This window comes from Electrophorus electricus, chromosome 6 (assembly GCF_041902795.1).
Source record: "Electrophorus electricus isolate QZ-2024a chromosome 6, ASM4190279v1, whole genome shotgun sequence".
NCBI classification, from domain to species: Eukaryota; Metazoa; Chordata; class Actinopteri; order Gymnotiformes; family Gymnotidae; genus Electrophorus; species Electrophorus electricus.
In genome coordinates, this window is record NC_137502.1 from 24314358 (window position 1) to 24337171 (window position 22814).

Genomic DNA, 22814 nt, shown 5'->3' on the forward strand with positions numbered 1-22814 from the left:
TCTGACATCTGTCGAACTGGTTGCTTTCTGATGGGTACTGGTAGGATTTAACTGTCTGAGCTGGTCTTATGTAGGACATCCTAACGCGGCCCTAACCAAACTCCTCGCACTGTGCCTAGCACATGCTTACTATTATCAATGCTTGCCAGCCAGCATCGATTTGCTTTACTAATACAGTATGATGAAATATACTACCGTGCTGCAGGTTAAAGTGCCATGGAGGTCCTTTGTCAAACTCAGCAGGTGAAGGGCAGACAGCAAGGCTGTGGGGCAGAGGTCACGTCCATCTGAGGTGCACTGTGCTGAGCCTGGCGTTAGGTTCCCTGCAGCCAGCCTAGGTTAAAGAAAGCTAACCTGTGCCGGCTTTGGGCTAGGTTGCCTTCACTCGCGCCCACGCTTGGATGGAAATGTTACTCAAATAAGGAAGAAAACCTACTCAAATGAAGTGAAACACAATCACAACGCACCTTGGACTGATCACAGAAGATCACGCAGTCAAATTGGCCTAAATGACATGCCAGAGACCAAGGCGCTGGGAAAAACAGTGCTGGTAATTTCGCAGGGATCTCCGTAGACAAGATCGCCGACGGAGCCATAATTCCAAGCAAGAAAACAAATCGCCAATAAGAATATCGAGAGCGATGGCTTTGTGATCTTTCTTCAGTCCAAGGATGTCTCTCTGCCATGTGCTTCCTGACCGAGTGTCTGACAGTTCAGCTCTGTTGGTTTACGCCTGTGTAGGTTCTTGGTTGATCAGACTAATGGAAATCAAATGAGCTCTGTGCTGCCGCTTATCTTAATACAGAAGTGCAGTGAGGGAGAGCGAGAGAGAGACAGAGAGAAACAGAGAGAGAGAGAGAGACGGAGAGAGAGAGACAGATGGAGAGAGAGAGAGACAGAGAAACAGAGACAGAGAGAGAAAGAGAGCGAGAGAGAGAGAGAGAAAGATAGAGACAGAGAGAGAGAGAAGATATAAAGACCGGATAATAACTCGAATAAGACATAAAGTCTGGATAATAATTTCAATTATAATTTGAATAAGCCATAAAGTCTGGATAATAATTTGAATAATTATTTGAATAAGTCATAAAGTCATAATTTGAATAATAACTTTGGTACTTGATTACTCTCCTCCAGTTTCTCACACCCGCATCTACAGGTGTACATCTACCCACGAAATCGACGTGTTTTCATGTAACTTTCTCCCTCTCATCATTCTTTTCTTTTTTTATCTCCTTGTTCAGCTGCCCAGTTTGTGACGCTATTAGACCATCTCACTGTAATTCACTCACACACACACACACACACACACACACACACACACACACACACACACACACACACAGTTTAGCAGATATGTTGGCTGGAGTCAAATCGTCAGATGTGTAATTTTTCAGTCCAGCCAATCCTCAGCTGCTGTGTCAATAATGTATACATGCCTCTGTCTCACTGCAGGGGTCTCACCCTATCCGCCCGCCCCAAAATGCAACGTTACCATTCCTGCCGTCGGGCACTGGGCCCACCCCTTGGACCTCTCATACTCTGCATCTCACCTGCTGAGTCCATACACCATCATGACGTGCTATCCATCATTATGCGCGCTCTGCACGCCGATTCGAAGGTCAGGCTGGAAACTTGGAGCGCCTGTCTAGAGACACGTGTCGCATCCACGTGCCTTCACCAGGCCAGTGGGGTTCTGCATAACGCATGGACCTGCTCCCGAACCCCTCCGCTGCCCTTCCAGCCAGTCTCCTCCCAGTCTCCTCCCAGTCTCCTCCCAGTCTCCTCCCAGTCTCCTCCCAGTCTCCTCCCAGTCCCTCCCTCCCAGGTCATTCTTAAGTTTAAGAGTCACAAAGGTCACTTTGTGACTCCGTGTGATTCATTAAATTAGGGCAGGAACAGGTCGCGTTCGTTGTGCAGCGCCTTGAGGTGAAGGCACGAGAAAGGACCACATAAATAAGATGAACGGCCCCGCACTGCCTACGTCGTGGGCGGGCCCAGCGGTCCCATCGATCTGCTGTGCCCGCACGTGACCCTTTCGTCTTTAATAACACCCCTTTAGCATCCATGTATTTTGCCTCCTGACATGTTTACGTGGCTATTTGTCCACGGAGAGGATCCCCAAAGTGAATGGCTCTTGCTTGTTGCTCAGTAGACAGCAAAAAAAACCAAACAAACAAACAATTTGTAGTCAATTACTGCAATGAGACAGTGGAAGAGTACAGTGAGGAAATGGTGATACTTTGGTCTCCTTCAAGCATCATGTAAAATTAAAGGTATATTACTGTACTATTGAGGATAGCCAGTCTGAAGCCAGTTACCACCATTTACGAGATTCATGCTTACATGAGTTGTGAAGCCGCTGTCAGTATTTTTTTTTCCATGTCTTTCCCATTAGTGGAGTGCATGTCTGACTGAACACCTTGTGCACCTTAGTGTCCTGCAGTTTCTTGTTTTCATAATGAGAATGTCTGAGAACGCGCGTGGGTATCTCGCCCATGTCAGAGATGCTTTGGGGGGGAGCAGGAGCCCGACGATGACCCTGACATGTCTGCTGTTGAAACACTGCCAGAGAGGTTTTGTGTGTGTGTGTGTGTGTGTGTGTGTGTGTGTGTGTGTGTGTGTGTGTGTGTGTGAGAGAGAGAGAGAGAGATTTTATGTTTTCTAGTAGTCAGTGAGTTACAGAATTCATTCAGTGCCCCCAACTTTTTACATTTGAAGCAGATTCCCAGAGTCTAAGCTGTAAGACACATCCTAAATGTTACAGATCTTCTTATGTGAGTTTTGCCCATCTCCTCAGTATTTCTGAAAGTTAGGAAAACATCTTAAGAAGATGCCAAATGCAGTCAAAATGCAGTGTTCTCCTGGAATATTGATTCCTGTCTTGTTTCTAGACAGAGTGATCCCTGGGCATTCTCTTGTTTTAAAATCTGCTCAAATGAAAGCATTGATTGTGAGAGCTAACAGCTCAAGGCTGCACTGGCACTCACCAATAAACTTTCTCCTAAGTCTCCAAGAGCTGTTACCCCTCTGCCAGCTGCTAGGGCATCACTCTCTACCACTGTTTCCTAAAACTGTTTCACTGAGAGAGAGAGAGAGAGAGAGAGAGAGAGAGACAGAGAGAGAGAGAGACAGAGATCTGAACTTTAGCCAATTTCACAGATTTTCAAAGGGGCACATAGCCATGTTATCCAAAACTCCAGAATTCATTCACACACACGTTGATATTAGGTTGGTCTGTGCGATTGTCTAACCATAATTTAATGAAAACCTAAGGAGGTCTCTGCCCAGCGGAGTTTTGAGCATCCTGGCTGTTACCTCTTGAAGGGTCTGCTAGCCGCCTCATCACAAGGCAAGTCAGACGCGTGAAGGGGGATAGGAGTCATGAAATATTTAACACACGATCCGATGTTTGTTAGCAAGCTGTGCATTCCAGAGATTAACTTTGTCTCTTCCAGAGCTCAATCAGTGACCCGCTGGAAATCTATTTCTAGTGTTTTCAAACACCCAGCTAATGAGTCAGACGAGAGGCCGCCTCGAGTGCGTTTTGGCCCTGGCCCGGCCCCGCCAGCTGGTGCTCGGAGGGGCCCCTCGCTGGGTTGACGGGACAGAGTGGTGCGCCTGGTCTTTGGGTCTGCTGGGTAAGGAGCACGCTGATGCCGGTAAGGGTCATGCAAGCTGCCTACTCACCTGTTCCCTTTTTCTTTTTCTTTCTTTCTTTCTTTTTCATGTTGTTTTTTGTCTTTTTTTTTGTCCTTTTCTGCATTATTTCCTGTTTCATTCATCCCAGACTCTGCCTCTCTGCCTTTTTTACTTTGAGTTTTTATGTAACAGTGATTTTTTCTTTCTTTTGTAGTTTCCTTCTTTTTCTCTCTCTCTCCCACACCTCCCTCCCCTTTTCTCTCCCTCTCTCTCCCCCTCTCTTCCTCTCTCTCTCCCTCCCTCTCTCTCCCTTTCTCCTTCTCTCTCTCTCCCTCCCTCTCTCTCCCTTTCTCCTTCTCTCTCTCTCTCCCTCTCTCTCTCCCTTTCTCCTTCTCTCTCTCTCTCTCTCTCTCTCTCTTTCTCTCTCTCTCTCTTTCTCTGCCTTTGCCCTCTCACTTACTCTGTCACGGCAGCCCCAGTTCAGTGAGATTAGCTCTGATTGTCTCAGCTGCTTGCTACGGCAACATAGCTCAGCTCCAGTCGGCGGGGGAGGGGCCTTCCATCGGACCAGCCCCCTCCTCCAGCTCCTCCACTGAGAGAGAGGGAAGGAGGGAAGGAGGGAGGGGTGAGCGAAAGAGACACAGATGCTCGGAGAACGGCTCAGCAGAGTGTGTGAAACACCAGCGCGACAGTGAGGGTGAGCACGTCGAGTCCCCGAGACCGCCCGCACAACAACAGGAGAGTGAGCATTGCCCAAGCTGGACAGCACACAGCAGACGAACGCTGAGAGAGAGAGAGAGAGAGACAGAAGGAGAGGGGGAGAGAACCAACCCTCAGAGTGCTGATGAAGACGACAGAGACTCTTCATTCAGCGTATTCAGAGACGGACTAAGAGCAGCATCCAGCCAGAAGCCTGCTTCCCGAGTGTGTGTGTGTGCAATGTGTGTGTGTAAGTGAGTGTGTGAGAACTTCCAGGGTCTCACTACCCACTCAACACCAGCCCTCCTCCTTCCTTCAGCACAGCTTCAGAGGTCAGCCCCCCAAGCCCCACGTGCTGCCCCTTTCGCCGAGATGACGGGACGGCTCTTCTTGCTCCTGTGTCTCGCTGGTCACGGTAAGATGATTGCCAGCTCGTCTTGCTGCAGCTCCCGGTGTCTCAGGGCTCCTGCCGTACATTAAAACCAGAGGCAAAAAGTTGGAGGTAATCCTGCCAAATTAGCCTGAGGGTTTATCAAGGGTGTCGGAGAGCTGCGCTCAACGGCACGCGCGGACGTGCGTGCCTGGATGTTTGCGCGTGGATTATTTTGTTGCCTCTTTATTGGGAACGCATCACTTCTTCGTGCTTATCCGGGACATTACAGCGCTGTCCTGATTTGGTTTGATGGCGAGCTAAGCGTGTCAGTCGGAGCGTGGCACACACTCCACTGGAGGCACGACGCAGGACGGCGCGCGCTCCCACATGCTCGCGTGCGCCTCGTTCAGCTGGACGCCGAGGCACGCTCTGCCCCGACACTCTTTGTATTGTAGGTCAGATGATGTGATTTTCTCCCTCTCGTGTTGAGACGGGTACTGTGGGAAGCTTCTGCTGTTTACCACCAGGTGGTTGTCTTTGAAAGCCAGTCTGGAGCGGCAAGACCCCCGCCCCCCGCGTGAGCTCAGGGAGCGTGGTTGGAACCGGCCGGGTCTGTCCGGGGTTCGCCTCCGGCCGTGGTGCTCTGCTGATAACTGGGTCTGGGTAATTGTTCCCCTTTATCACCACCCGGTGACCCAGAAAAGCACTTATCTCAAAGCGTGTGTGTGTGTGTGTGTGTGTGTGTGTGGTAGGGGAGGGGGATTGGGGAGGTTTAAAGGAATCCATGACCAATGCTCAGTGCCTGTGTGTGTTTGTATGTGAATGTCTCTGACAGACACACTCCATATCTTATGTAACAAAGTGCTTTAGTTGAGTCTTTTCTGTTCGGCGTTGCTTCATAATTGCAGAGATTTGATAGACTGAGGTGGCACTAAAATCGTCCTTTCTCTCTGCTCTCGCCTTTTCCTAACCCCTTTTCCCCTTGGTGTCTCTCCTCCCTCTTCTTTCGCTCTGCCTGATCACCGCCCGGCCGTCTGTGTTCGAGAAAGCGCGGCTCGTTTGGCGGTGCCTGCCAGCCAGCGCTGGCGTGCATCCAATGACCCCGCTCAGTCCGAGTCGTGTTTCTGTTCTCGAGAACTCATTATTCTGCCGCCGGGGTACGAACTCCGCTTCTCTCGACGGCGTGCGCGGATGCGGGTGCGTGTCCCCGGCAGCACAACAAAAGTCCAGCAGAGAGGCACGCTGATGGAGCATGTGCTTGCTCTCTCTCTCTCGCTCTCTCCTGCGATTGCTGCTGCTCTTTGCTCTGAGAGTAGAGGTGCTCCTGGAGAGGCTACCGTCTTAATGATCTGGTCCAGCACACACTGGTCCAGCACACACGCACCCAGTTATTCTTATGTTCTTATTTTCATTTTAGGATTTTTTCAATCACTCCTATGTTCATCTGTGAGGTGCAGATCAGTGCTGGACCGCCGCATAAAAAGTTAGATCTCGATTTCCGTTTCTCTAATATCTAGATAGGATTTGTTCTGACTCTTAAGATGTGCGATGTTCTGATAGGAACATCAGGATGACGGAAGGGGTGTGCAGACTCCGGACAGGTGAACACAAGTTGACGACGTGCATGCGCACGGGTCAGGTTGCCCCGGGAGACATCGCTTCCCCACAGATGAAGTGTGTTGTAGCCATGATTGGGCTGCTTACAGAAGCAGCTGGTGTCAGCGCATATGAGGAGGGGCGGGGCATGGGGCGGGGCTTAGACTGAGGGAACTGTATGCTGTACATGTGTTTGTTAAAGCGAGAAGAAGAGAGAGAAGAGAGAGAAAGAGAGAGAAGAGAGAGAGAAGAGAGAGGTGGATAAAGAGTTGGCGAGAGACAGAGAGTGAGAGAGAGTAAGCCTGGTACATTGTGCTGAGTCTGGTAGCTGCTAGTGAAACACAGAAAAGTCAGTATTGAGTTTTTGTCAAGAGCCGAGCGTATATATAGGACACTTTCTCTCCCACTCTTACAAACATACACACACACACACACAGACACACACACAAACACAGACACCCATATACACACACATCCACACACACACACACACACACACACGTCTGGTCTCTAGGAGTGACTGATAATGCACAGACGGTCAGGAGCTTGCTGGAATACAGGGCTACCACAGACAAGCTAGCTGTCTGCCCAAGGTCTCTCTCTCTCTCTCTCTCTCTCTTCCTCTCTTTCTTCACTCTGTTTTTTGTGATTCATCACCCTTTTCATGTAACTTTCTCCCTCTCATCATTCTTTTCTTTTTTTTATCTCCTTGTTCAGCTGCCCAGTTTGTGATGCTATTAGACCATCTCACTGTAATTCACTCACACACACACACACACACACACACACACACGTATGTGTGCTCAGAACCGTGCCTCTCTCTCTCTCTCTCCCTTCACATTCTCTCTCTCTGAGTTGACACGTAGGCCTACTGACACGAGCAAATCAGCTCTCTTCTGGGGTCAGAACTGCTCAGAGCTACTGAGTCTCTCTCTCTCTCTCTCTCTCTCTCTCACTCTCACTACTCCCCGCCTCCATATTTCTCTCTCTCTCTCTCTCTCTCTCTCTCTCTCTCGCTCTCTCTCTCTCTCTCTCTCTCTCTCTCTCTCTCTCTCTCTCTGCTTGTGACTCTTCTGGAATTGGAGCCGAGGGCTGAATGCTCTGCTGCAGTCGGATAATTAAAATGTCACTTTTGGCTGTTTCGGATTTTCCGAGCAACCCTCCACTGCTTCACACAAACAGAAAGACTGGGAATGTCTCAATATTGCCGCTCTCATTTGAATGGCGTGGAGGTATTTCTGGTTGCTGTCATGGCTGCAAATAATTATTTGTTACTTTGTAAATCATTTCAAAGTACATAAATTATGGCATATGATAATCGAGTTTCATGCAATGCATTTGTATACCTCAGTCATTCGGTAGACACTGATTCATTGTGGCATGGCATGCTGGGTAATTTTGGCTCTGCGCCCACTGCCATGTTCTTTGTGGAGACGCCTTCATCACTCTGGACCTCCACGCTACCTTGATCTCTGATTCATCTCTCCTGTCTCATTTACTCCTTCACTTAATTCCTTCGTACGCCGCATTCCGTCGACCGTGTCCCGGTCCTGTTCTGCCTTCCGGCCATCTCCTGTCCCGCCGCTTATGAGCGGTGTCCGAGCACCGGACGCCGGGATCTCCAGGATCTCTGCCGGGATCTCTACGAGGAGGTCAAACGCGGGGCCATGACCTTGTCAGCTACCTGCTCTCTCTGTTTGTGTCTGTTGGCTCTGCGCTGCGGCAGTTCCCCCAGCTCACGTTATACAGCCGTGAGCCGCTCTCATAATCTCTCTGGATTACGTCTAATCCCCAGGTCTGCCATTCAAAGGAGTCTCATAGGAATTAATCGACAATGTCTCTCCAGGAACCTACACATCCTATCTTTCGAAAGCCCCCCCCCCACACACTCTCACACACACACCTCCACTGCCTCCACTGCCAACTCCGAAACCCTGAAAAATTCCCGCTGGTGGCTTCTTTTCTCTTCAACATTAAGTCTGCACGTTGAGGGAGAGGATTCTGGAAGTGTGAACCGCGTGACGAGCCTCAATGTTCTTCGCACGTGTCACACGCACGTGCTGCCTCTTCGAACTGCGATGCTCATCACACGTCAGGCACGTGTGGCCCTCGACGCACTGCTCTGCAGCCAATGCGGTCTAAAGCGAACTTCAGCGCAAATCCAGCGGCTCTTTGCTGGAGCTTTGCTGTGCCAGACTCAGGCCAGGGGAGGAAGCTCACTCACTTGGCCCTGCTCCCTGAAAGCCCTGTTTGCTGGAAGCTTTCCGCACAAGCACTGCGACTTTCCTGGATGTCGTAAAGCACCAATGAAATCAGGACCTTTAACTGGAAGAACATCATTCTCTCTATAACAGCCCAATCTCTCGCTCCCTCTCTCTCTCTCTCTCTCTCTCTTTTCCGTCCATCTCTCTCTCTATACTCTCTCTCCCGTCTCCCCCTCTCGACCGCAGGTAATGTTCCCTCAGAATCTGGATGAGATAGGGTTTGGATTGCGGGGTTTATCCCAGATTGGTGCACTCTCCATAAAACAGGCTTTATCCTGGATTACACGGCTGCTGGGCGCGGCGTTAAGTAATTCGACCAGATGCTGGGGCAGTAACAGGGTCACCTGGCACCACACTTCCCTCAGCTGCTCTGTTGCCCCTGTGGAAGCTCACAGGGTGGTTAGGGGACATTAGGGCGAGGAGGTGGAGGGAGGGTGGGTCCCTCGGGACATGTCCTGGATTTGGGGGCAGATTAGGGCAGATTAATAGCGCCTAACCTGTAACATAATGCACAGAAAATAACAGGGAGAAAGAAGGGGTTTTTTTCTCTGTAGAATTAACCCCTCTCCTGTGTCAGGAGCGGGATCCAGGTGGAAATAAACCTGGAATGCTAAGGAAAACGAAGGCCCTTCATCCCTCCGTGTTCCGATCTCTTATTTTCTCATCGGCCATTGCTTTAACACGTTCCTGTCCTGGACTTGGAGTGACCTAATGGACCGAGCCAAGGAATGGGATCACGTGCTGTAGTCGGAGCATCGGGTCACTGGTGCTGCCCTCGCCGGGGGTCCGCGGGGAGGCGTGAGGTTCCGCCTGGGTGGGGGCACCTCTCCCTCCGTTGCTCCGTCAGCCTTTTCTGCAGCAATAGCGGCGGAGCATTTCAGGTTGGCGGTCTGAGCACCTGGCACTTTCGTTAGGCACCGCTGCCATGCACCGCTCACACCGTGGAGCGCAGCTCGGCTATATAAATGCTAATCGCTCTTTTAGCCAGGAGTCAGGGCTGCGAGGATAAACGCAGAGTCGTCCACCATCTTAAAAAAAAAAACTGCTGTGTCATGAGGCAGTCACCCCGCGGGACCCGGGCGCGGGCCACGCTTCTCACATTGCTCTCGGAGTGACAGAGCTACAGCGGATCCGTGCATCAAAACAGCACAGAGGCAGTCGCATCACCCAGGAGATGGACTTTGCACGAGTGCGTTCCTTTGTGTGTGTGCGCGCGCGTGTATGTAAGTGCACATGCGAGTGTGTGCGCTTGCATTCGTGTGTGTGTTGTGTGTTTGAGTGACATGTTGTCGTAGGCGTGCATGTGAGGGCTCGCTGGAGCGGGAATTCTACGCAGCGGGAGATGGAGATAATTGTTTGAGAGGAAGCTGCTGTTTGAATGGCCCCATTTGATCCTCCTTCGTTACGGACCACGTTTCTCCAGACAAAGTCCGTCATAAAAACAGAAAGCGTCGCGGCTCCCGACTTCAATCCAATCTCTGAATGCTGAAATTGCCCTTCAGCCAATCAGCTGTTGCTCCCGCGCAGTGCAGGGCAGTTTGCCACCGGTTGTGTTAGCCATTGTGTTCTCTAATCAGAACCCAAACATCGCCACAGTCCTCTGCCATGCTAACATAGCTAATTAGCCCAGCGAAGGTAGAATTACTGAACTGACAGAGAGGCAAGTGCCCTCTCTCTCTCTCTCTCTCTCTCTTTCTCTTTCTCTCCCCCTCTCACTCACTTACTCCCTTTCTCTCTCGTTCTCTGTCACCCCTGGCTCATGGCCCGGTTTGGTCTGTCTAATTAGGCCACTTGTTGCAGGAAGCTGAGGCGTGTTGGAATACGTGGAGAAACCTCGAATTCCTTCAGCACGTATCCAGCGGGAGGTGGTTAAACACAGTCGACTGAAATCCAGACCCCAAACTGCATGACCCGCTTGAGAAGAAGGCTCTGTGTTTTTTCATAGACGTGATTAGCAACTCTGTCTACTGATGGAGCCTTGCTCCTATTCCCGCACACCCACGGCAATGCGTCATGTTTAAATGTGTGTGTGATCTATCTATCTGTCTGTTTTTCTGTCCTTTTGTTCATCCGTCCGTCCATTCGTCTGTCTGTCCGTCCACCTGTCTGTCCGGCCATCCATCCATCCATCTGTCTATAAGTGTAAATAAGTGTGTAGATGTTAAAATAATCATTCAGTCTACATTCCCCAAGCTTGGGTTCAAGTGCAGTGTAATACCACAGTGGCTCCTCTTGCCAGATTGGCACCAGAGAAATGCTAATGAGGGATTGAGGGCGGGTAGCTGATTTGCGATCCTCTGAAGCGCGCTGGCAATGCTTCCGATTTGGCCAGCCTCCCAGGTGAATTGAAGCTGGTCATTGGCCCCTCCTCAGTGGATGCTAGAGCGAATCCATGTGGGAGCCACCAGCGGCCCGGTTTCCCAGCGGCCTGGCCCCAGCTTGCTTCCTCAGCTCCCATGCGCGTAGCGGCCCGTCTGCCCAACCCGCCTGCCCGCCCACCCCTCATGGGAGTCAACGCCGTAGGTGAATTCAATCACCTCCTTACTGGTCCGTCCATGCCACACTTCTTCAGAAGTGGGCAAGTCTTACACGTCAGATGTCGGACACTGCGTTCCATCGGTGGAGCCGTGGTGACATCCCGGAGAGGAAACAGGACCGGGGATGAGCGAACACCGGTGATGAACCCAGCTTCCAGATCCGATTACGAGCAGAGTGCCTCCTCGCAGCGAAGACGCTTTATTAGCACCTTATCTTAAGCGCGGATGTCAGCGTGAAGGGCCGCGTAACGGCGTCAGAGTGCTCCGCGGCCGCATAAAGGGTAGGAAGCCGTGTCGGAGAGGGAAATGACGATCGAGGTGAACGGAGTGCCGCAAGAGAGCGCTTTTATTATGAGAAAGAGAGAGAGAGAGAGAGAGAGAGAGAGAAAGCATAGAAAGCAAAATCAGAAGGGGATTTTGGCCCATGGAGCCGTGCGTGCTGATCAGAAGAAGCATGCTAAGCTAGCCGTACCGCGACGCCACCCGGCCCCTCTCTCTCTCGGCCCGGGACGGCGTGTGATCTGCGCGCAGCCGGCCACTTTTTCTGGGGGCACGGGGGGCCACGGCGATGGGACGAGAGTTAGTCAGGAGGCAGAGCGACTGGGGTGGGGTGTTTGAGGTATTTAGGTAAGCCCACAGCCACGGCGCGCCAACAAAACCTCTGAGGGATTTGCTTTCCCTCTGAAGGCTGTGGTATCTAATTGTTGTCTGATTAAGTACATCAAAACACAAAACCTCCGAAGGTAAACAAAGCTATCTCTGCAGAAAGCTGGTGGAGAAACTCAAAGGGAGAGGGATTGCAGTGACGAATTAAAGGTATCTGAGAACCGCCGAGGTAATCCTCGCTATTGATGTGTGTGGGCGCATGCATGTGTGTGTATGTGTAAGGGTGTATGTGTGAGTGCATGTGTGTGTTACGTATACGTATTCGGGCAAATGGGAATAAGATTATGCCTCTCTTTCTTTGAATGCTAATTTTATTACCACACATTGTTTCTTTATCTGACGCATAACAGCTTTAGCTTCAGGCTTGAAATGCCTTTCCGTTGAGCGCTCGGACCTGTTTTCCATTATGGCGCCTGTGAACTCATGCTCCATGCTGAGAAAGGCAGCAGTTCTGGCAGATATTTTATGACTGCCAAAGCGTGTGAAAATGCTTGGCATGGCCCGGCATATCCCGGCATCTCCCGGCATCTCCGGGCATCTCCCGGTCTCTCCCGGTCTCTCCCGGTCTCTCCCAGCTTCTCTCGGCTTTTCCCAGCTTCTCACAGCTTCCCCCGTCCTCTCGTGGCCCCTACCGGCTTCTCCCGGCCTCTCCCAGAGTGTCGTCAGGCAAACTGAATCTAAGTGTGCCTGAAGTGCATGCACGATGCTGGTTAAAAATGCAGACGGACCAGTCTCCAGTCCTGGGTTAATAACATCCCCTGTGACGTGAAGGTTTCTGACATGTTGGCAGTCCTCAAGCATAGAGCCCTTGACCCAAAACGAGATGTCCTGAGGTCCCGGGATGTCGCTACTGTAAATTATTTACCTGCACTGCTGGTGAAGGCAGTTCTTTTCTTCTTCCAGGAGGAAGCTGACTGTCTTTCACAACTTTCTGAACTTGAATGATTTCTTCGAATTGGAGGACATGTAAAGCAGTGCGCCTGCATCTCCATGAGGTAGACTCGTACTGTACATCATGCCGGGTTAATGGTTTCCCGTGTCGGCAAGCAGACCTTGCGTTCTATTCCATTCATTCTTATGATATGGCCACCACCTCAGCCCCCCTTTGTGGACAGATTAAACATTCCACTCTCTCCCTCTCTCGTTCTCCGAACAAAGAATTCGGCAGAAATTAGCTCCGGAAGCAAGGGTCCGAGAAGACAACACGCTGTGTTTTGCCGGGGCTAAGGTGGCATATAACGAGCCCCTGCTGGTCACGTGAGCGCTGCACTGCGTGTCATCTTCAAACACAGCAGGAAGGAGCTTGCCGCGTCTCAGCCAGCCCCGCGCGGACGGGCCGTCGAGCCGGGATTAAAGTGTCGCTGACGAAAGAGAATGTTAGCGCTTCTCCTGCTCCTCAGTTTGAAGGCCTGGAAAACAAACGCCCTTTCATCTGGGAATCCGACAACGGAGACGACAGATGACATCCAGCGCATGGGATGAGAGGCGCAGACCCCCGTCCCCTGCACGCGGCCCCTTTTAAGATCATGCTGGTGGGACAGGCGTCTCCTCCGTGTTCCGACTTCCTGTTCTTCCTTCACCTTTGCAAGCCAAAGCTGCCTGGCGTGGCGTGGTCGGAAGCGGAAGAGCAAGCGTGATCAAAAGGACGGGCGGCAGACAGGGGTGGGTGGAGGGGGACTTTGGCCTGTCCCACGCTGTGTAGGTAACGGGCGTAGGGTAGTACAGACATGAGCGGGGTCTTTGTATTAATCCAGCTAGGATGGCTTATGGCGTGTGATCAAACTCTTCTCCTTGCCTGTGATGTTCCTCTCAAAGAGAGAAGATGTGAAGCCTAACTGGGCTTTCAGTAGGTCTATTATAGTCCCTGTGTCTGCAAGTGGTAGCACAGGCCACAGAGAGAGAGAGAGAGAGAGAGAGAGAGTGAGAGAGAGAGAGAGAGAGAGAGAGAAAAGGAGGGATAGAGAGAAGCAAGAAGGAGGATAGATAAGAGGATTAGATTAAACTGGACAGTGAGAGAGAGGAAGAGAGAACGAGAGAGAAAGAGAGGGATAGAGGACGAGAACAGAGTGAAACTAAAGAAATATGCAATATGATGTGTGTGTGTGTGTGTGTGTGTGTGTGTGTGTGTGTGTGTGTGTGTGTGTGTGTGTGTGTGTGTGTGTGTGTGTTTAGCTGTGCTAAGGAAGAGTGATTGGCCCTAATAAAAGAGTGACAAAGCGCTAGATAGCCTAGAGGATATCAAGTGGAAATTTGGAAATTATCAGGGAAAGTAAAGATGAAATGAAAGAGAAAGAGAGAGTGAGTGAGAGAGAGAGAGAGAGAGAGAGAGAGAGAGAGAGAGAGAGTGAGTGAGAGAGAGAGAGAGAGAGAGAGAGAGAGAAAGAGAGAGTGAGTGAGAGAGAGAGAGAGAGAGAGAGAGAGAGAGAGAGAGAGAGAGAGAGAGAGTGAGTGAGAGAGAGAGAGAGAGAGAGAGAGAGAGAGAGGAAGATTGTGTGGAGATGGATGGGCACTGGCACTATTATGAAGGCATACTGCTGACTTTGTGAAAGTAAAATGTTGGTTTTTTTTTTGGTTTTTTTTTTATTTCCTTCATCTTAGTCATGGAGAAAAGAGCAAAAGATCCGTCCATGCCTCTGTTACCTCATTCCACCACCCCCCTACTCCATCCCTGTCTCCAGGGAAAGCATGTTGGGGGCGGGGAGTCCAGGACTGTGCAGTGGAGCATGACTACTTGAAATGCCCAAATGTTCACAGATGTTCTGAACCCCTGCAGGAGGCCGAAGACGACACCCACCTCTTCACCCGCCGGATCCCAGCATCCGGAGCACATCCGAGGAGAAGGTGTGGGAGAGGGCCATCTGTGAGCGAGAGAGAGAGAGAGAGAGAGAGAGAGAGAGAGAGAGAGAGAGAGAGAGAGGCGCTCCGGTCCTTTTGCAGTTTCAAGTGCGAGGCCTCCCAGGTGTGAGGGCAGCTGGGTGTAATTGAGTGGGAAAGGAGTTGAAGGGCATGTGGGCTAAAGACGCGGGAGGAGGATCCGGCTAACGAGAGCTGGAGCATGGATAGGTCAAGCAGCTGAGCTGCGATCGCGGGGCAATTAGGGACTTCACTGGCATACCCCTTGCAGCGATAATGCATGTGCACATGTGTACAACCTTCGATTTTTGTTCAAAAATTTGGGGGACATTTGGAAGCCGTTTCTTAGGTGAACAGCATGGACACGGAGGTCCTTCCAGGTGTGTTTAGACCGGTGTTTCTCCACCTGATCCCGAAGGCCGTATATGCTACACATGACGATGGGCCTCACCCGCTCAGATGTGTTCGCTGTACTCGGCTCATGTGGGAGCTGTCTTAAAAACGTGTGCAGTGTGTATTGAGTGACATGATTTATCGGAGGCCTCGGAATAACAAGGCTGTTCTAGGGTCAGTTTTTCTGCTCTACTGACCAGTCTGAAGGGTCCTGTTCCTCTGATCCTGGAGCTGTGGGCCTGACTGTCAGGATGGCTTTAAAACTCAGCCCTTCTTCAAAGTCTTTTCAAAGAAAAAAAAAAATGATCGCATTATAATATATATTACATTGAACTGAAAATGGAGAGAAGACGAAGGGTGCACGTGTACACACGTGTGTGTGTGTGGCGCTACTTGCAAATGTGGCACTGTGAAAGGTGACTGCTAGTCGAGCTGAGCGCTAAAGCCCGCAGAGAGAGACGGAGAGAGACAGAGAGAGAGAGAGGGAGAGAGAGTTTCCTAGGACTCTGAGAGGCTGTCACATTGATTAATCGTTACAGAAGGAAGAGGAAGTGCTAGGGAATCAAATTAGTAGCAGCATCTTAAGAAACACCTGGGAAAAAAGGCACATAAATAAATAAACAAACACACAAACTTACTGGAGACACAGCGGCGAAGCAGCAGCAGCGAGTTTTCCGGTGCCCACGGAAGGAGGCTGGAGTTGGCACGCGGGGTCCTCTTCCCCACTTCTGCCTCGCCGCCGAGCTCCTAGCAAAGCGCTGAATACGGTGCATGGCAAGGGGCGCCGTCCCGGCGAGGGAGAAGCTAGCTAATGGCTCTGCAGATCTCGGCGGGTTACGGGTGCACACGCGGCTAATACGGAAGCTAAAACGAAACACGACCCAGAGTCTGGCACAGCAACGCAGAGGGCGGAGGGCCCGCGGAGTGTGAGGATTACGAAACAGCCTCTCGGTTAAAGTCACCGCTTAGATGTTTTTACATATCGAAGTCGAGTCTGACAAACAAGTTTCCAGAGATCCTGGTAAGTTGGAGGCTGACGGCGAAGTGTTGCCCTCCTGTCAAGGAAGCTAAGCTGGCACGAGCTCTGTGGCTCTGGTGATTTTCTTGATTGCACGTTAGGCGCGGGGACTGCGAGGCCGACGAGCTCCACAGCGCAGCGTGGCCTGTGTGGGCTCCAGCTTGTCGCGGCGTCTCGCGGAGTCGCAGGGAGAGTCACAGGAGGGACGGGAATCGCACCGCACCGTGGCTGCAGGTGACGTGCTGGCGATTTCTGCGACTGGCGCGGTGCGATGATAACGACTGGCCACTCTGAATGTTCCCGGAGAGGTGATTTGAATAAAGCAATTTAGCCCGATCTCAGGCCAGCAGCCGAGTCGTAGGATCTCCCAGCTCAGGCTGACGCGGAGAGCCGGTGCTGGGAAAGGCAGGAAGTGGAGATGCGCAGATGGGTGCGGGTTGGCTAACAGGCCACACGAAGCCTGTTGCTCGATCAAATTTGTGGGGGTGCTTTGACGACGAATGTAATGATCTGGTTTTCATTAGGAACCAACTCCACCATAGGTCTTAACATGAATCGGATCGTGTCTAACCAGACAGTATGTTATCTCTAGTACGCGTGCATGGGCATAGCACATGACTGTACAACACTCAGTAAATACAGTACAATTCGTTATGGAAAAAAAAAAGGATAAACTATTTGACATGCACAAGCACTTTTTGCCTTCTATTAACAAAAAGTGGTAATTAACAAAAGTACAGAAATGTCAAAGTGGGAAAAACACATGCACATTTTCCAACATTAATTACAGATAAAAATAGAAAACAATCGATTGCATAAGTACTCACCCCCTCGCTTTGGCACGTATAAATGACCTCTGAAGTCACATAATCACATAATTATTTCACTGGAGTACACTTGTTTCACACAGTTCCAGAGTAAATCTTCCAGTGTATGGGAGCTTCTGAGAACTTCACAGCACTGTGAGTCAATGATGTGGCAGCTGGGTTGTAGCGTAGGGTAGTAGTGGCAGCTGGTGGAGGGTAGGGTAGTGGTGGCAGCTGGGTGTAGCATAGGGTAGTGGTGGCAGCTGGGTATAGCGTAGGGTAGTGGTGGCAGCTGGGTGTAGCGTAGGGTAGTGGTGGCAGCTGGGTGTAGCGTAGGGTAGTGGTGGCAGCTGGGTGTAGTGTAGGGTAGTGGTGGCAGCTGGGGGTAGGGTAGTGGTGGCAGCTGGTGGAGGGTAGGGTAGTGGTGGCAGCTGGGTGTAGCGTAGGGTAGTGGTGGCAGCTGGTGGAGGGTAGGGTAGTGGTGGCAGCTGGGTGTAGGGTAGGGTAGTGGTGGCAGCTGGTGGAGGGTAGGGTAGTGGTGGCAGCTGGGTGTAGCATAGGGTAGTGGTGGCAGCTGGGTGTAGCGTAGGGTAGTGGTGGCAGCTGGGTGTAGCGTAGGGTAATTGTGGCAGCTTGTGGAGGGTAGGGTAGTGGTGGCAGCTGGGTGTAGCGTAGGGTAGTGGTGGCAGCTGGGTGTAGCGTAGGGTAGTCGTGGCAGCTGGGTGTAGCGTAGGGTAGTGGTGGCAGCTGGTGGAGGGTAGGGTAGTGGTGGCAGCTGGTGGAGGGTAGGGTAGTGGTGGCAGCTGGGTGTAGCGTAGGGTAGTGGTGGCAGCTGGTGGAGGGTAGGGTAGTGGTGGCAGCTGGGTGTAGGGTAGGGTAGTGGTGGCAGCTGGGTGTAGCGTAGGGTAGTGGTGGCAGCTGGGTGTAGCGTAGGGTAGGTTGGCAGCTGGGTGTAGCATAGGGTAGTACTGGCAGCTGGGTGTAGCATAAGGTAGTACTGGCAGCTGGGTGTAGCGTAGGGTGTAGGGTAGTGATCTCTTGACGTGTCCCTACACTGCAGGCTGGAAACAGAAAGAGCCATCCTGACATGTGCCAGTAAAAGCCTTTAATTCAGCCTCCCAGAACACATGCAGAGGAGCCAGATTGCTGTTCACAAGTGGACCTCAGCCAAATTAATGACACACAATTGACAAAACTTGCGTCAAGATGTGCGATGCTGATGGAGGGTATCCATGGAGACTCATACCTTGTACTTGTGTGAGAGCAGGGGAGGAACAGAATGAAATGTGAAAAATCCCATGAGGCTGTGTGATGAAGTCATCACAGCAAGTGAAAATGTTTTTTGGCCAGTGCTTTTGTGTCCATCTTCTACAGCTTTACAAAACAGGCACTCAAATTAGCCTAGTTTTGACATGCTGTTCACTGTGTTGGTGCTAGACAGATTACAACCCAGAAAAAATGAAGTTGAAAGGAAGAAAAAGATCGATAAGGAATGTTTTCCTCTCTTCAGTCTGGTACACACCATCGGGGTTGAGATTACCAAACAGACACACTCACACATCTACATATCTATATACACACAGGAAGAAGAAGTGGGGTAGTGGCAGTGGTGTGTGTGTGTGTGTGTGTGTGTGTGTGTGTGTCTTCTAGATCCAGGTCAGATACATGGGTGTGTGTCTTCTAGATCCGGGTCAGATACATGGGTGTGTGTCTTCTAGATCCGGGTCAGATACACGGGTGTGTGTCTTCTAGATCCGGGTCAGATGGAGCCCGTGCCCAGGAGGGAATGTGTCAGTCACTTCATGTCTCCATTTTTCAAGATAACCCCTTCTGATGACCTTTGCTTTACCCCTGCACCCCCGCTGGAAAATGAAAGAGTGAAATTAGGGCTTGGCATCCATGTTTGCCCACAGTGGGCATTGGCTCTCAGGATCACTCTGCACATAGCTGCCCCGCAGTGGTCACTGTGGCGGGCAGGGACGGGGTCGGCCAAGTTCATTTCAGCCGCTCGGCGCTACCAAGTGTGTTTCTGTGTTTGTGTGTGTGATTGTAATTAGGTGCATGTGTTTTTGCTCAGTGAGGGACCTGTGATATCCTACCATGTGAGTTTGTTCCATTCAGATGTATCTGTCGCATGGTTACTATTTGGTTGTGGTCTAGGGTTATGTCCTAGTTATATTAATATAAGCTACTTCTGACATGGCAGCACAGTCAGTGGTGGGAGATTTTTTGCCATAAAACTCTTCAGTCATGGGTTCACTCGCAGCTAATAATGCCCACACACAACCGCTGAGTGGGATCTTTTTCCAGCGTTGATCTGGGTGAATGCCAAGTGCAAGCTTGGGTCTCACCGTTACTTAGTTAATAAAATAACAAGATCGCTCAACCAACAGGATTTAGGCCAGTCGGTATCGGTCTTCTCTTCACCATACAGAGTTCTATACGCGGGCCTACCAAGTGTGTCCATGTGTGCAAAGTTAACAATTTCTCGTCTATAAGAAAGGAAATCAGTGAGTAGTTCTCTGTCATTCACCTTGAAGTCTACACAGCAAGAGGGAACATCACCAGGGAGACATAACTCCGGCTTGGCCAGTACGCCCCCAAGGTCTAAACGCAGCCTCACTTTCTATTGTACTCCACAACCAATTCTTTCAGGTTTTGAAGGACGGACTTTGAATGTTATTTTGCTATTCGATACTTTCAAAAACCCGGCACATTTATCCCTGTTAGAGCGTCAGGTAGTATACATTAATGCACTCTGACCTTCGGATGCGGCATGCAGGGCCTGACCCCGCTGGGATGAGTACACAGCGCGGACGCTCTGAAAGCATGCCGCCAGCTGGGGGGCTGCGTTCCCTCTGCGCGCTTCCGTGACACTGCACGTCGGTAATGGAAATGCAGACACCAGAGGGACTGGGGCGCTTGTTTATAGTAGATAATGGAATAAAACAAATAAATACGTCCCAGAAAAAAATTTTCGTTTTTAGGTATGCGATAAACGTTTGTTTTTCATGCACCTGTAAGGCAGACACAGCGCTGGACTTGACGTCAGCATGGGCATTTCTGCCGGAGTTTATGTTGATCAGATTTGGTGTTCGTTGGCTCATTTATCGATTTATTTACGCAGATGGATCAATAAACCGGCGGATTGAGTTTTAATGATAGAAGGAGGGCGCGAGGTCAGAGTGTGCGCTGGAGCGCTGGTGAGCAGAGAAGAGGCGGAGCTTCTTATCTCCACTTATAGAGATGTCAGATCTCATGGGATTTATTGCAGGACTGCAAACCCTCTTCCCTGTCAGTCTTTGGACCTGACCTCAGTTAATCACAAACTGGCAATCGCTCACACAGACAAGAGAGAAGACACACACACACACACACACACACACACACACACACACACAGGCTGTCATCCTGTCATGGTGATAGTTTACACATCAATCAGGCCCATGGCTGAGCACTGTCCCTGTCCCCTGTCTTCTCTTTCATGATTGGATGGTTCCGCCGTGCTAAACCACACCGGTGGAATTCCCTCAGAGGTTTTTCTACACTGTCATTATTTGTCATAAAGTTAAAAAGTCCACTGGTTTCCCACTTGTCAGGTTTTTCCAACTGTGTGTTTGCAGACAGCTCCGTACTCCGTCTTAGGAGGTTTGTCACAGTTGGAACAAAAGTTTGTCTTCAAAACCACAACTGACTGTTTGATTGTTGCAGCTAACGCATATTCACTCATCATGGCTTACTGAATCATGTATAGTGAAAGATGTCTATGTGTTTTTATGCGCACTGAAACGTTTCAAGGCACCGTTGACTGAACAGATCAGCTAACACATGGCCATTAGCCATCTGGTGTGTTGCTTGGGTTAGAATTATGTGAACTGGTCTCGCTGGACAGTGGATTAAAGTGTTTGTGTGTGTGTGTCTGTGCATGCATGTACACGTGTGTGTGTGTGTGTGTGTGTGTGTGTGTGTGTGTGTGTGTGTGAGGGAGCTTTTAAATGGAGTACTCAGCTTAGTGGAGCCAATGCCAAGCACTTTACTGAGCTCTTGTGGCAGAGGCTAGATGACCCCTGGCTGACCTGTGATGTCACTACCAAGAGAAGGCAGTCGAACACACGCACGCGATCATGTGCAGCCACTGCGACGTTTATGAGAGTTGCGGTCCCAGCTGGAACGTTGTATGGATATCTGTGAAAAACTGGCAGTGGTTGATAAGGTGATCAGTGGGCTTACTGTTCCGCCTCATGTAGACGAATGAATGTGGACAGGTTTTGGGAGACATACTGACCTCCTCCCTATAGTCTCATATGGCAGAGTGTGGTCATGTGATCTGGGGATCTGTCTCAGTACCTAGTGATCTGTCCACACAGACAGTGCTTTACACCACAGATCCCCAGCAAGAAGGCTGCCTCAGTTCTTAGACATCTTAAACACGTCGTCTATCCAGCCATCTTATTTTGGCCGGAAAGCTTCTGATGCTTCCTCAGCCGTAGAGGCAATCCTGCGATGCCATGCAGCACAACGCCTGTTTACTGCTGGCAGCCGGAAGCGATTTTTAAAGTTTTGTTTGCAGTTTTAAGTTCATGCTTAGTGTACTAGGTAATGAGACGAACGCTTAATCTAGTGTTTCTAATCTAGTGTCCCTTCAGGACGGTCTGGACCTGAAGTAATAATTAGTTTGTGACCTGAGCACAGTGAAAGGTCTGGTCTGTTCCTCTGCTCTCAAAACATGCTGAAGCGTCTGGAGGAGGAACGATAAGGGAATTCCACCAGAGTCGGATAAGGCCAGCAAGAAGAGATGGGAAACGAGAAACAAGAGTGTGTTTGGAAATGCGAAATCGGATCGAGTGGGAGTAGGAGTTGTGGGGACATGATGTGCCAAAGACGAATGGACACCTCTGTGTGAGGTGTATGTGTGTGTGTGTGTGTGTGTGTGTGTGAGAGAGAGAGAGTGCACGTCTGTGTTCATGTGCGTGTGTGTAAGGGGGAGGGGGGGCTTGTTTTAGTGTTCGAGATGAGCTGGCTTTCCTGGGAAAATAGAACTGGATGACGGGAGCTCAGTGACAGCATGGCGGGGTAATCGCACCCAAATCACTGCAATCTGCCCTCAATCTCCTACATCCAATGCCCAATGCCAATCTCCTAATCCCCTCAATGTGCAGTTCTTAGTTAAGGGCTACCGTAATGCCCACAGCCACACAGCAACCCCTCCATAACTGACAGGCATTGCACGCTTCTCTAGCCCACCTCAAAGGCCACTTAACCTCCCCCGGCGCCTGACCCCCCTAACCTCTCTAATCTCAACAATGTTTTAGCTCGGTACCTGCCACGCCGCCCGTTTCGTGGGGGGGAAGGGCTTAAATGGGGCCTTTAGGAAAAGAGGCTGGACTGTAGGGACCAGATTGGAGGGATGAGGGCTGGCATTCAGAAAAAAGCTCAGAATCACTAGAGCTTGTTGCCTTTAGAAGTCCTATGAGGTAAAATATCAAACAGGACTCCTCCGAGGAAAGCCGTGGAATTGGGATGTCGTTTTGCATTCCAGGGGTCATTCATGACGGCTTGTAAACTATGCTGATCGTCTGGCTTCTCTTCTTACTTAGTCTTGCGCTGTCCTGACAGTAGTGGAACAGGACAGACGGGCGCGAGGGCTCATTTTAGAGAAGATGTGCGAGTTCTGTTCCGTTCATCCCCACGGAGGGGAGAGCGCTTTGTGTACACAGCTCTTTGGCACTGCCTGTCGGCGTGAAGGGCACCGGTGCACGGCCATTCCGGGTGGAAGGGATGTCCAGGGTGAGGAAACTGTGGTGAGACAGTAGTCTGATGAATCTAAATGAATCCAATCAGGTTCCCCAACCTCCCTCAGAGTCGCTCAGCATGTCTGCTCGGGCTGGCTGTCCGTGACCGCAGGTAAGGTCAGTAACCGGATCCGATGGGCCCCTTTGTTCCTGGGCGGTCGGCCTGCACACACAC

General features: G+C 50.7%; 1 protein-coding gene across 5 annotated transcripts in view; it reads left to right on the plus strand.

The window, feature by feature from the left end:
• Positions 1-4141: 4141 nt before the first annotated feature.
• Positions 4142-22814, plus strand: part of kirrel3b (kirre like nephrin family adhesion molecule 3b) — a 153953-nt gene continuing 135280 nt past the window's right edge. For 2 of the 5 annotated variants that reach the window (XM_081716061.1, XM_081716064.1), the window contains exon 1: positions 4145-4756. In XM_081716061.1, the coding sequence (XP_081572187.1) occupies positions 4714-4756 (43 nt within the window). In that variant the 5' untranslated portion in view covers positions 4145-4713. Of the gene's footprint in view, positions 4757-22814 lie in introns of all 5 variants that reach the window. The other 3 variants (XM_081716062.1, XM_081716060.1, XM_081716063.1) reach the window with 3 other exon arrangements.